The 15,070-nt window shown below is 42.4% G+C and overlaps 1 protein-coding gene across 3 annotated transcripts in view; it reads right to left on the bottom strand.

Annotated features, from left to right (window-relative positions):
- The window catches only part of LOC130274230 (Y+L amino acid transporter 2-like), a 76,746-nt gene that overhangs the window by 3,164 nt on the left and 58,512 nt on the right, over positions 1 to 15,070 (bottom strand). For all 3 annotated transcript variants that reach the window (XM_056522303.1, XM_056522304.1, XM_056522305.1), the window contains exons 7-8: positions 14,501 to 14,597; positions 3,764 to 3,913 (exon numbers count right to left, since the gene is read on the bottom strand). In XM_056522303.1, the coding sequence (XP_056378278.1) occupies positions 3,764 to 3,913; positions 14,501 to 14,597 (247 nt within the window). The remainder of the gene's footprint in view (positions 1 to 3,763; positions 3,914 to 14,500; positions 14,598 to 15,070) is intronic.

Raw genomic sequence — 15,070 nt, 5'->3', positions numbered from 1 at the left:
GGGGAGGTGCGGCCCATAGACTGGTTTGAGTGGCATTGGGGCCACTCTGCCAGTGGTTCGTTCCCCCCGTGGGCACTGGTGTCGCGGCGGTGGTGGTCGCCGCCCAGTGCTACGCCATTTTATGCTAGGGACGTTAGGGACCCACTCTAAATAGGTGGCCTTGACGTGGCGAGTGGGCTTGTACTTTTTGATAAAAAATGTCTACTAACTACTAGTGTTGAGCGGCATAGGCCATATTCGAATTCGCGAATATTCGCGAATATATGGACGAATATTCGTCATATATTCGCGAATATTCGCATATTCGTTATATTCTCGTTTTATTTTCGCATATGCGAATATTCGCGTATGCGAAAATTAGCATATGTGAATATTAGCAAATACAAAATTAGCATACGCGCAAATTCGCATATGCGAAAATTAGCATATGCGAATTTTCTCATATGCGAATTTTCGCACGCCAGTCTCACACAGTAGTATTAGAGCCTTCTTTACACCACACGAGCTGGAAGCAGAGAGGGATGATCACTGTGATGTGTACTGTGAAGAAAAAAAAAAAAGAAAAAAAAAAAAAACGAATATTCGTAATTACGAATATATAGTGCTATATTCGCGAAATTCGCGAATTCGCGAATATGCGATATTCGCGAATAATATTCGAATTGCGAATATTCGCGAGCAACACTACTAACTACCTGTTAGTTTTTGATATTATGCTGAGAAGCAATCAGATCATTATACAAGATTGTAGATGTGAGACCATGTCTGTTTTCTACCCGAATTCATCATTTACAAATCTGTTTAATTTTCTGGAGCCAGTTGATATATATATAAAAGTTTTTTCCTGGAATACCCCTTTAAATATACCATCTGAAATCTAATTCCCCTAATAGGGATGCTCCGTTAAAACAGTATGATTGACTAGAATAAATCCATGAAAGTAGAATGGATAACGGCACTCACCACTCGTGGATTAAATTTTTTCTTTGTTTTATGAAGTGCATAATGTAGCGGAGAGTTACCATCAGACAGACAGGGGAGTTAACTGGTGACTAAGTTAACTTAACTCCGTTTGCATAGGCACTAAATAAAATAAAGAAAACATAGTAGTCCATGGGTGGTGAGTGCCGTTATTCCTTCTGCTTTTATAGATTCAATCTAGTCTAAGTGGGTGCATTCACACCATGTTCACACTCATTCCAGCTCATTCAAATCAATGTGGTGCATTGCGGGTCCAGGTCCCCAAAACGTGGTTTGACTATGTCCCCCATTTTTTGTTTCTGTAGAAAAAGACCTGTAGAGAAAGAATTATTTGTTAAAGGGGTTATCCAGGAAAAAACTTTTTTTTATTTATCAACTGGCTCCAGAAAGTTAAACAGATTTGTAAATTACTTCTATTAAAAAATCTTAATCCTTTCAGTCCTTATGAGCTTCTGAAGTTAAGGTTGTTCTTTTCTGTCTAAGTGCTCTCTGATGACACGTGTCTCGGGAACTGCCCAGTTTAGAAGAGGTTTGCTATGGGGATTTGCTTCTAAACTGGGCGGTTCCCGAGACACGTGTCATCAGTGAGGACTTAGACAGAAAAGAACAACCTTAACTTCAGAAGCTCATAAGTACTGAAAGGATTAAGATTTTTTAATAGAAGTAATTTACAAATCTGTTTAACTTTCTGGAGCCAGTTGATATGTATAAATACGCTTTTTTCCTGGATAACCCCTGTAAGTACAAAGAAGGAGCAAAAAAATTTTTTTCAAAGGTGTCCACAGCCTTTAAAGGGGGTATAATTAAAAACATTGTCAGAGGCTAGGGACTGGCAAAGAGAAAAAAAAAAACAATGCTGCTCTGGAGTCCCTGGCTGAAGTGCCCCAGTGACATCACCATACACAATCACTTACTCTTCCTCTTATACATGACTTCTGATGTCAGTGCTTGGATGCAGTGGTCCTGTGCAGAGTGTACAGGATGCCAACAGGGCACTTTCATGGAGGAACTTCACTTGTACACCACTGGACTAGGAGTGACAGGAGGGGTCAGTGTAGCTTTCTCCACTTCCAATCCCGGTCTTCTGGCATTTTTTTTTTGCAATTACGAACCCCTTCAAAGAGTTAGTGTCATTCAAATAAACTGCTCTTTTCACCTGGCACAGTATTACACACACTGCATCGGGTCTCCAGACTGGACAGCATGTCAAAAGTTTACTTTATTAATAACTTGACAGTTATTTAAAGCGTACATGTCTTCAAAAAGACCATTATATTTTAAATTTGTAATATTAATTGGTTTAAAAAAAGGGTATATTTTTGGGAAAAAAAGCTGGGGGAGATTTATCAAAACCTGTGGAAAGGCAAAGTTGTCCAGTTGCCCATAGCAACCATTCAGATTGCTTCTTTCATTCTTAACAAGGCCTGTGAAAAATGAAAGAAGCGATCTGATTGGTTGCTATGGGCAACTGGTCAACTTTGCCTTTCCACTGGTTTTGATAAATCTCCCCCGCTGTCACTGCAGCTATTGCCTGTGTGTCTCTGTGAGGAGACCAAATACAGGAAGTTAGGGCAGGATAAGCAGGGCTCTATGCAGGCTCCTGGCTTGTCAATCAACCTGCTATGGGAACTGGGAGCATGGCATAGAGCCTCAGTGTACAGAGCCTTGCTTTCCCTCATTGTACAGAGCCCTGCTTGTCTTATGTGCAAAGAGCCCTGCTTGTCCTCAGTGTACAGAGCCCTGCTTGTCCTCAGTGTACAGAGCCCTGCTTGTCCTCAGTGTACAGAGCCCTTCTTGTCCTCAGTATACAGAGCCCTGCTTGTCCTCAGTGCACAGAACCCTGCTTGTCCTCAGTGCACAGAACCCTGCTTGTCCTCAGTGTACAGAGCCCTGCTTGTCCTCAGTGTACGGAGCCCTGCTTGTCCTCAGTGTACGGAGCCCTGCTTGTCCTCAGTGTACAGAGCCCTGCTTGTCCTCAGTGTACAGATCCCTGCCTGTCCTCAGTGCACAGATCCCTGCTTGTCCTCAGTGTACAGAGCCCTGCTTGTCCTATGTGCAAAGAACCCTGCTTGTCCTCAGTGCACAGAGCCCTGCTTGTCCTCAATGCACAGAGCCCTGCTTGTCCTAACCGCACAGAGCCCTGTTTGTCCTCACTGCACAAAGCCCTGCTTGTCCACCCACACTTCCTGTATTTGATCTCCTTATAAAGACACACATGCAATAGCTGTAGATGCAAAAAAAATAAAAAAAAATTAACCAATACATATTACAAATATACATATAATGTTATTATTTAAATTAAAAAAAGTTTTTGTTGATGACAGAACTCCTGGGTGAATTCCATTACTAGCAGCCTGATTAGATGATCAGCTGCAATGATCAAATGCCACACCCTCAACAACTGGATGTATTAGAGAACTAAAAAATGGTGAAATTAAACAGGCATCAATTCCCTAGAGGTATGCACAATATATGTGCAATGATAATAAATCCAACTTTATCATCTACAGCAAACAACGCACAGCATTTCTGGTCCAAAACAAACCCTTTAACAGGTAGGGTGCATACAGAGAGAATGCCATATACATTATGAGGCAATAAAAGGTAACACCAATCAGCACCTCCTGTTACGAAGAATTGACCAGGTATATCACGGATACAAGAAAAAAAGCGAAAAAAGATTCCACGCAATTTTAAATATTGCCAAAAATAAATCATAAAAACATGTTATGGACTTTCTGCTGTCATAATAATCACCACATGCTTTCCCCCGAAATATTACCTTCACAGGACGTGACCTTTCAGGCTGGGTTATTCTCAAAACTATTAATCCAGCGACAGAAAGTCCAACAAAGAACCAGTAGCTGAAGCTATAGTAGTTTATGAGCTGGAAAACATCTTCCACAAACAGATATAATATCGCCATCACTGCCTAAAAGGCAAAAGGGTACAAGAACAATTTTAATTTTGTTAGGAAGTACAACCCTATGTTCACTGAAGTGCTGTGTTTCCCAACCACTGTGCCTCCAGCTCTTGCAAAACTACAACCCGCACCATGCCCAGACAGCTGGTGGCATGCTTGGAGTTGTAGTTTTGCAACAGCTGGGGCTCCGCAGTAGCTCCCACCCAGGGGTGTATGGATATTTTTATTCAAGGTGTCCTCATTGCAGCCGTTGGCTGTCCAGGCATGCTGGGAGTTGTAGTTTTGCAACAGCTGGAGGTCCGCAGGAGGTCCCACCCAGGGGCGTATAGATGATTTTTTTTAAAGGTGGAGGGATGTTTAGTGGCATGGCTATGCATATGCCATGCACACACATACAATTGTATGTACACACACTGGATAGACATACAGGGCATTCGGAAAGTTTTCAAACCCTTTTCTTTTTTTTTTTACATTTTGTTATGTTGCGGCCTTGTGTTAAAAAACATAAAAATAAATAAAAATCATATGTTTTTCCGCATCATTCTACACTTAATACCCCATAATGACAGAGTGAAAATAGAATATTAGAAAATGTTGCTAATTTACTGAAAAGGAAAGACTAAAATATTGAGTTGCCATAAGTATTCATACCCTTTATTCAGTAATTAATTAAAGCCCCTTTGCCAGGGACCAATTTAGTTTTGAAGTGAATTTGAGGGTCTTTATGATAGAAATACCCCATATTGGACCCCATTATGAAAACTGCACCCCTCAAAGTATTCAAAATTTCATTCAGAAAGTTTGTTAACCCTTTAGGCATTTCACAGGAATAGCAGCAAAGTGGAGGAGAAAATTCAAAATCTCCATTTTTTTACACTAACATGTTTTTCTTGACCCCTTTTTTTTCATTCATACAAGGGGTAAAAGGAGAAATAGTCCACCAAAATGTGTAACCTAATTTCTGTCGAGTAAGGAAATACCTCAAATGTAGATGTCAAGTTCTCTGCGAGCACACTACACAGCTTAGAAGAGAAGGAACGACAATGATATTTTGGAGAGCTAATCTTGCTGAAATAATTTTTGGGGGGCATGTCGCATTTATGAAGCCCCCATGGTGCCAGATCAGCAAAAAAAAATAAATAAATAAATAAAACACACCATATGGCACATTATTTGGGAAACTACACCCCTCAAGGCACATTATTTGGGAAACTACACCCCTCAAGGAATGTAACAAGTGGTATAGTGAGCCTTAAAACTCCACAGGTGTTTGACGAATTTTCGCTAAAGTTAGACGGGAAAATTAAAAATAAGATTTTTTTTTCACTAAAATGCTGGTGTTACCCCATATTTTTCATTTTCACAAGGGGCAATAGGAGAAAAAGCCTCTCAAAATCTGTAACACCATTGCTTCGTATGAAAATACCCTATATGTGGATGTAAAGTGCTCTGCGCGCGAACTACAATGCTCAGATGAGAAGGAGCGCCATTGAGCTTTTGGAGAGAGAATTTGTTTGGAATGGAAGTCGGGGTTCATGTGTGTTTACAAAGCCTCCATGGTGCCAGAACAGTGGACCCCCCACATGTGACCCCATTTTGGAAACTACACCCCTCACAGAATTTAATAAGGGGTGCATTGAGCATTTACACCCCACTGGCATTTGACAGACCTTTGGAACAGTGGGCTGTGCAAATAAAAAATTACATTTTTAATTATCACGGATCACTGTTCCAAAAACCTGTCAGACACCTGTGGGGTGTAAATGGTCACGGCACCCCTTATTACATTTCGTGAGGGGTGTAGTTTCCAAAATTTGGTCACATGTGGGGGTGTCTACTGTATTGGCTCTATGGGGGCTTTGTGAACGCACATGGCCTTCAATTCTGGACAAATTCTCTCTCCAAAAGCAATGGAGCTTCTCCTCTTCTGAGCATTGTACTTCGCCCGCAGAGCACTTTACAGCCACATATGGGGTATTTCCATACTCAGGTGAAATGGGGTTACAAATTTTGGGGGGCTATTTTCCCTTGTGAAAATGAAAAATTTAGGGTAACACCAGCATTTCAGTGAAAACATTTTTTTTTCCATTTTCATATCCAACTTTAACGAAAATTTGTCAAACTCCTGGGGCGTGTTAAGGCTCACTATATGTGGGTTTTTATGTTTTTGGGTTTATGTTAGAACCGCTGTAAAATCAGCCACCCCTGTGCAAATCACCAATTTAGGCCTCAAATGTACATGGTGTGCTCTCACTCCTGAGCCCTGTTGTGCGCCAGCAGAGCACTTTACGTCCACAAATAGGGTATTTCCGTACTCAGGAGAAATTGTGTTACAAATTTTGGGGTCTTTTCTTACTTTTACCTCTTGTGAAAATGAAAAGTATGGGGCAACACCAGCATGTTAGTGTAAAAAAATGTTTTTTTTACACTAACAAGCTGGTGTAGACCCCAACTTTTCCTTTTCTATCGGGGTAAAAGGAGAAAAAGCCCTCCCAAATTTGTAATACAATTCCTCGCAAGTACGGAAATACCCCATATGTGGCCCTAAATGGTTTCCTTGAAATACGATAGGGCTCCAAAGTGAGAGAGTGCCGTGCGCATTTGAGGCCTAAATTAGGGATTTGAATAGGGGTGAACTCGGATGCAAGCGTTACAATTGCCTCCGCTACCAAAAATATTCTACACCAGTTATTCCCAAACAGAGTGCTTCCAGCTGTTGCTAAACTCCCAGTATGCCTGGACAGTCAGTGGCTGCCTGGCAATGCTGGGAGTTCCTGCTTTGCACCAGCTGGAGGCTCTGTTTTGGAAACACTGCCGTACCAGACGTTTTTCATTTTTATTGTGTGGAGACTGTGTAAGGTGTATATGTAGTGTTTTACTCTTTATTTTGTGTTAGTGTAGTGAAGTGTTTTTAGGGTACAATCACACTGGCGGGGTTTACTGTGAGTTTTCCACTAGGAGTTTGAGCTGCAGTGGAAAATTTGCCGCAGCTCAAACGTGAAGCAGGAAACTCTCTGTAAACCCCCACCCATGTGAATGTACCCTGTCCACTGACAGATCGTGCATGCTGTGAGTTGGAGATTTACAACAGCTGGAGGCACACTGATGTGAAAACCTTCAGTTAGGTTCTGTTACCTAACTCAGTATTTTCCAACCAGTGTGCCTCCAGCTGTTGCAAAACTACAAATCCCAGCATGTACTGATTGCTGGAGGGTATGCTGGGAGTTGTAGTTATGCAACAGCTGGAGGTGAGTTGTTGCCTAGCAACATTTGGAGGGCCATAGTTTGAAGACCACTATACAGTGGTCTCTCAACTGTAGCCCTTCAGATCTTGCAAAACTACAACTCCCAGCATGCCGAGACAGCTGTTTGCTGTTTGTTCATGCTGGGAGTTGTACGTATGCAAGATTTGGAGAACAACAGATTGGAGACCACCGCACAGTGATCTCCAAACTGTGGCCGTCAAGATGTTGAAAAACTACAAATCCCAGCATGCCCAGACAGCAAACGGCTGTCTGGGCATGCTGGGAGTTGTAGTTTTGCAAGATTTTAAGGGCTACAATTTAGAGACCACTGTATAGTGGTCTCCAAACTGTGGCCCTCCAAATGTTGCTAGGCATCAAATCACTGCATCAGTTGTAGGATCGCCGCCGCACGCAGAGGAGGATCGCCACCCGCTATAGGTAAGGGACCTACGCTGGGGCTCCCAGCAGAGTTCCCCAGCTCTGCCCAAACTACCGTGGGTGGGCAGAGCGGGGGAACCGAACTTTAACCCCCCCACCCTCGATCTGCTATTGGTCAGTCGCTTCTGACCGACCAATAGCGGGGATAGGAAGGGTGACACTCCTGCCACCTCACTCCTATCCCTTCAGAGGGATTAGGTCTGTCTTAGACAGCCCCAATCATCCTTGTTTTCCGGGTCACCAGGTCACCGGAGACCCGTGTGACCCAGAATCGCCGCAGATCACCGGTCTGAATTGTCTCAGGACCCCCTCCCATTTTGTTCACTGCTCGGTTACCGGTGGTGAACGGAAACACAGAGGGTGTACAGGTACACCCTTGGTCCTTAAGTCCCAGGACGCAAAGGCGTACCTGTATGCTCTTGGTCCTGGTGGGTTTAACCGTTTGGGGACGAAGGGCGTATGCATACGCCCTTGCGTCCTGGTACTTAAGGACGAAGGGCGTATCCATACTGATATCTATGCCCAGGGGGGTCATCAGACCGCCCCCCCATGTCGCGATCGGCGCAAATCGCAAGTGAACTCACACTTGTGATTTGCGCCGATTCCAGGTATTTACGGGTCTATGGTGACCCGGAATATAAGGGGGATCGCGGTTGTCTAAGACACCTACGATCCCCCTGAAGGGATAGGAGTGAGGTGGCAGGGGTGCCACCCCTCCTATCCCTGCTATTGGTGGTCTAGATGCGACCACCAATAGCAGATCGGGGGCGGGGGGGGGGGGCAGAATGGGGAACAGAAGAAGACCGGCGCCAAAGATCTACTAACCTGTCCGTAGGCAGCGGACGGCTCCCTGGATTCACGGAAGCCGGTGAGTTACCTAGCAACATCTGGAGGGCTACAGTGGTCTCTAACTTTTAGCCCTCCAGATGTTGCAAAACTACAACTTCCAGCATGCCCAGACAGCTGTTTGCTGTTTGGGCATGCTGGAATATGTAGTTTTGCAACAGCTGGAGGACTGCAGTTTGAGACCACTATACAGTGGTCTCTAAACTTTATCCCTCCAGATCTTGCAAAACTACAACTCCTAGCATGCCCACATAGCTCTTTTCTGTCTGGGCATGCTGGGATTTGTAGTTTTGCAACATCTGGAGGGTCACAGTTTGGAGATCATTGTGCAGTGATCTATAAACTGTAGCCCTCCAGATGTTGCAAAACTTCAAATCCCAGCATGCCCAAACAGCAAACACCTGTCTCGGCATGCTGGGAGTTGTAGTTTCGTACCTCCAGCTGTTGCATAACTACATCTCCCAGCATGCCCTTCGGCGATCAGTACATGCTGGGAGTTGTAGTTTTGCAACAGCTGGAGGCACACTGGTTGGAAAATACTGAGTTAGGTAACAGAACCTAACTGAAGGTTTACCAACCAGTGTGCCTCCAGCTGTTGCAAAAGTACAACTCCCAGCATGCACGGTCTGTCAGTACATGCTGGGAGTTGTAGTTTTGAAACAGCTGGAGGTTTGCCCCCCCATGTGAATGTACAGGGTACATTCACACGGGCAGGTTTACAGTAAGTTTCCTTTTTCCAGTTTGGGCTGCGGCAAATTTTTTGCCGCAGCGCAAACTCCTAGCGGGAAACTCACCATAACACGCCAGTGCTAATGTACCCTAAAAACACTATACTACACTACCACATAATAAAGGGTAAAATACTACATATACACCCCCTTACACTGTCCCCCACAATAAAAATGAAAAACTTATTGTACGGCAGTGTTTCCAAAACGGAGCCTCCAGCTGTTGCAAAACAACAACTCCCAGCATTTCTGGACAGCCACTGACTGTCCAGGCATGCTGGGAGTTTAGCAACAGCTGGAGGAACCCTGTTTGGGAATCACAGGCGTAGAATACCCCTATGTCCACCCCTACGCAATCCGTAATTTAGTCCTCAAATGCGCATGGCGTTTTCTCTTCAGAGCCCTGTCGTATTTCAAGGAAACAGTTTAGGGCCACATATGGGAGATTTCCGTACTCGGGAGAAATTGCACTACTAATTTTGGGGGGCGTTTTCTCCTTCTACCCGTTATGAAAAGGAAAAGATGGGGGCTACACAGCCTGTTAGTGTAAAAAAATCTAACATTTTACACTAACATGCTGGTGTTGCCCCATACTTTTTATTTTCACAAGAAGCAAAAGGAAAAGAAAATACCCCCAAAATTTGTAACGCAATTTCCTATTGCGTTACAAATCGTATCGTATTTCAAGGAAACCATTTAGGGCCACATATGGGGTATTTCCGTACTTGGGAGGAATTGTATTACAAATTTGGGAGGGCTTTTTCTCCTTTTACCCCGATAGAAAAGGAAAAATTGGGGTCTACACCAGCTTGTTAGTGTAAAAAAAACTTTTTTTTACACTAACATGCTGGTGTTGCCCCATACTTTTCATTTTCACAAGAGGTAAAAGTAAGAAAAGACCCCAAAATTTGTAACACAATTTCTCCTGAGTACGGAAATACCCCATATGTGGGCATAAAATGCTCTGCGGGCGCACAACAAGGCTCAGGAGTGAGAGCGCACCATGTACATTTGAGGCCTAAATTAGTGTTTTGCACAGGGGTTGCTGATTTTACAGCGGTTCAGACATAAATGCAAAAATATAAATACCCCCAGGTGACCTCATTTTGGAAACTACACCCCTCATGGAACGTGACAAGGGGTATAGTGAGCCTTAATACCCCACAGGTGTTTGACAAATTTTCATTAAATTTGGATGGGGAAATGAAAAAAAAAAAGTTTTCACTAAAATGCTGGTGTTAGCCTAAATTTTTCATTTTCACAAGGGAAAATAGGAAAAAAGCCCCCCAAAATTTGTAACCCCATTTCTTCTGAGTAAGAACATAACCCATATGTGGATGTAAAGTGCTCTGCTGGCACACTACAATGCTCAGAAGAGAAGGAGTGCCATTGGGATTTTGAAGAGAAAATTTGTCCAGAATTGAAAGCCACGTGTGTTTACAAAGCCCCCATAGTGCCAGAACAATGGATCCCCCACATGTGCCCCCATTTTGGAAACTACACCCCTCATGTAATGTATTAAGGGGTGCAGTGAGCATTTACACCCCACAAGTGTCTGACAGATTTTTGGAATAGTGGTCCATGATAATGAAAAATGTTATTTTTCATTTGCACAGCCCACTGTTTTAAAGATCTGTCAAACGCCAGTGGGGTGTAAATACTCACTGCACCCCTTATTAAATTCTGTGAGGGGTGTAGTTTCCAAAATGGGGTCACATGTGGGGGGTCCACTGTTCTGGCACCACGGGGAGCTTTGTAAACGCACATGGCCCCTGACTACCATTCCAAACGAATTCGCTTTCCAAAAGCTCAATGGCACTCCTTCTCTTCTGACCATTGTAGTTCACCCGCAGAGCATTTTACGTCCTAACATGGGGTATTTCCATACTCAGAAGAGATGGGGTTACAAATTTTGGGGGGCATTTTCTCCCATTACCTTTTGTAAAAATTGTAAATTTGGGGGAAAAACTGCACTTTAGTGAAATTTTTTTTTCATTTACACATTCGATTTTATCGAAAAGTTGTCAAACACCTGTGAGGTATTAAGGCTCACTGGACCCCTTGTTATGTGCCTTGAGGGGTGTAGTTTCCAAAATGGTATGCCATGTGGGGTTTTCTGCTGTTCTGGCACCATAGGGGCTTTCTAAATATGACATGCCCCCCAAAAACCATTTCTGCAAAATTCACTCTCCAAAATCCCATTGTTGCTCCTTCCCTTCTGAGTCCTCTACTGCGCCCACCGAACACTTGACATACACATATGAGGTATTTCCTTAATCGAGAGAAATTGGGTTACAAATGTTGTTTTTTTCCCCTCCTATTACCACTTGTAAAAATTCAAAAACTGGGTCTACAAGAACATACGAGTGTAAAAAATGAAGATTTTGAATTTTCTCCTTCACTTTGCTGCTATTCCTGTGAAACACCTAAAGGGTTAAAAAAAATTACTGAATGTCATTTTGCAGTTTTTATAATTGGGTAATTTGTGGGGTATTTCTAATTTGAAAGCCCTTCATATCCACTTCAAAACTGAACTGGTCCCTGAAAAATTCAGATTTTGAAAATTTTGTGAAAAATTGGAAAATTGCTGCTGAACTTTGAAGCCCTCTGATGCCTTCCAAAAGTAAAAACATGTCACATTTTTCATCAAATTTTTGAATTTTTCACCAAGAAATGATGCAAGTATTGACAATAATTTACCACTACAATAAAGTAGAATATGTCATGAATAAACAATCTCGGAATCAAATTTATAAGTAAAAGCATCCCAGAGTTATTAATGCTTAACCCCTTAAGGACCAGGGTTTTTTCCGTTTTTGCATTTTTGTTTTTTGCTCCTTGTCTTTAAAAAATCATAACTCTTTAAATTTTGCACCTAAAAATCCATATGATTGCTTTTTTTTGCGCCACCAATTCTAGTTTGCAGTGACATTAGTCATTTTGCCCAAAAATCTACGGTGAAACGGAAAAAAAAATTATTGGGAGACAAAATTGAAAAAAAAAAACCCGCAGTTTTGTAGCTTTTGGGAGCTTCAGTTTCTACGTAGTACATTTTTCGGTAAAAATGACACCTTATCTTTATTCTGTAGGTTCATACGATTAAAATGATACCCTGCTTTTATAGGTTTGATTTTGTCGTACTTTTTTCATGATACAAAAAGTGACCAAAAATGCACTATTTTGGACTTTGGATTTTTTTTGCGCGTACGCCATTCACCGTGCGGTTTAATTAACGATATATTTTTATCATTCGGACATTTCCGCATGCGGCGATACCATATATGTTTATTTTTATTTACACTGTGTTTTTTTTTTTTTTTTTATGGGAAAAGGGGGGTGATTCAAACCTTTAATAGGGGAGGGGTTAAATGATCTTTATTCACTTTTTTTTTCACTTTCTTTTTTTTGCAGTGTTATAGCTCCCAAAGGGAGCTATAACACTACACACACTGATCTTTTACATTGATCACTGGTTTCTCATAGGAAACCAGTGATCGATGATTCTGCCGCTTGACTGCTCATGCCTGGATCTCAGGCACTGAGCAGTCATTCGGCGATCGGACAGTGAAGAGGCAGGTAGGGACCCTCCTGCTGTCCTGTAAGCTGTTCGGGATGCCGCGATTTCGCCGCGGCTATCCCAAAAAGCCCACTGAGCTAATCGGCATGGTTTCACTTTCACTTTAGACGCGGCGTTCAACTTTGAACGCTGCGTCTAAAGGGTGAATAGCGCGCGGCACCGTGATCAATGCCGCGCGCTATTAGCCACAGGTCCCGGCCGTTGCCTGACCCGCTATGATGTTCCAGTACGTCATGTGTCCTTAAGGGGTTAAAGTGGCAGTGGTCAGATTTGCAAAAAATGCTCCCGTCCTTAGGGTCATAGTGGGCTCAGTCCCCAAGGGGTTAAGGGGGGGATATGATCAAAGTATATAAGTACTGTATATAAATGGCCCATACAAAAAATATGGAGAAAAACTGTTCCGGGTTAAACCCCCTAAAAGGACAAGGGGGCACTCCCTCCGTCTGGAGAAGAAAATGTTTAGTCTCAAGGAACGACACGACTTCTTTACTATAAGAACTGTGCATTTATGGAACAGTCTATCTCAGGAACTGGTCACCGCAGAAACAGTTGAAAGCTTTAAATCAGGGTTATATACAGTACATTTCTAGAACAAAATAACCAATCAAGGTAGGAGAACATCTCCCAGATGATCAAGAGAAACAGGAGGAGCCAGGAGCTAAATATCAAGTGTCATAGCAAAGGGTCTGAATACTTATGTGCATTCTAAGAACAGTAGGGCTAGGTTCAAACATTGTAAAACTGAAAAAAAGATCCATAAAATAGGTATAAAAAGCAGACATTTTCAGTAAATATAGATACTTCCTAATGTAGTCAATGTGAGCTGTATCAATACATATGCGCTTAGTTCCCCCTTGTGGCTGCCAGTAAAAATGTTTTCAACCTTCAGAGACCAGCCAAATTGTTCAGAGAGCAGCCATTTAACTTCTCTGGTGACAGCCAGCATTAGACTTTGGAGGCCAATGAGAGGTCTGACCCTTTTGCTGAATAGTATTACCCCTTATCCAGAGTAGGATATAAGTTTCTTGGGTACATCATAAGAATATATTGTCAGGACCTACCCTCCAGAACAAATGAATATACCACTTGCAGTTTCATCATGTTGTGTTCCAGCACCAAAGGCTGTCCTGTGGGCTGCGGATCTCCTTGGGCATTCCTGCTGCTCCTGTAATGGGCCCACTCTCCTATTGTTTACTGTGTTTATGCACTTTGCTGTATTTACTGTATTATGTTATTATCTGTGTACTGTACCCTTTTAAGAAAAGGAGATACAGAGTAACCAGGTGACCCTGTCCACCCAATGGGAACCACGTAATTGCACTGTTTATAGTGTAGGGGGAGGAGTTGTCCGGTCTAGTTCAGTTAGAGCTAAGCTCCTGAGAAGAGCTCCATGTGAGCTACAGTGTGGAAAAGGAGTTGGAAGAAGTGTGAGGTGATGCTGAAGGAAGCCTGAAGAATAGGGAGCTAATGGTGCTCTGGCGTCACGAATTGACAAGTGTATCTTGTACCGCTGTGTCACCACAATAATAAACTTTACAGTTATCTCCTGGTGAACTGGTCCATCATAGCCACATCTATCTACATCAGATCCAACAAAGACCCATACAGTCTGTACTGTTTGAGTCTATGATGGCCCTCTAAATATCAAACTGGTCTGTGGATGTATACCTCTAGTCTGTAACTATGACTTTTTTGTATTCCGATATGAATAATTCACTAATACTCTATTATCACTGATTTATTATAGCATTGTGTCTCTTACGTTGAATATAAGGGCTGGCACAGGAGTATAATTTTGCAGGTGAATCAGGCTCAGACTTGCTGGTAGATGACCTTCACGTGCTCCAACATAAAAAAGTCTATGGGAATAAACATAAGATCAGTATAGATAGTATAATGGATACTGTACAAAACAACAAAAAAAACGGGAAAAAAAACTATTCTATAAGATTTTAGAATGAACATGCATTTTTACACATAGAATAGAGGTGTGGCTGGCACATATCTGTAGGACCCCATTTACCATGCATACACCAAAATAGTATTCCTTTGGCATCTGCACAATTGTTTTGATTTATAAAATAGGATAGTACTCTATCTATCCTATTCTAAACCGGGGGATCAAATAAAAAACACATACTGCTCTGTATTTTATTTTATTTTTACAAATGGAGCCAAATGGCGCCATACACCTCTTTATGGCTGGCTGTATGTTCCAACCTTCACTTAAAGTTAGGAGCTTGCATTTATATGTAGAACAGGGTCTCCCTAACCATTCAACCCAGCAAGGTTTGGAAGGAATTGCAATTTATTTCAATGGACATACAGTATA

The sequence above is a fragment of the Hyla sarda genome, chromosome 5, assembly GCF_029499605.1.
Source record: "Hyla sarda isolate aHylSar1 chromosome 5, aHylSar1.hap1, whole genome shotgun sequence".
Classification (NCBI taxonomy): domain Eukaryota; kingdom Metazoa; phylum Chordata; class Amphibia; order Anura; family Hylidae; genus Hyla; species Hyla sarda.
Note: the sequence above shows the minus strand (reverse complement) of the source record. Positions and strands in the feature narration are given on the sequence as shown.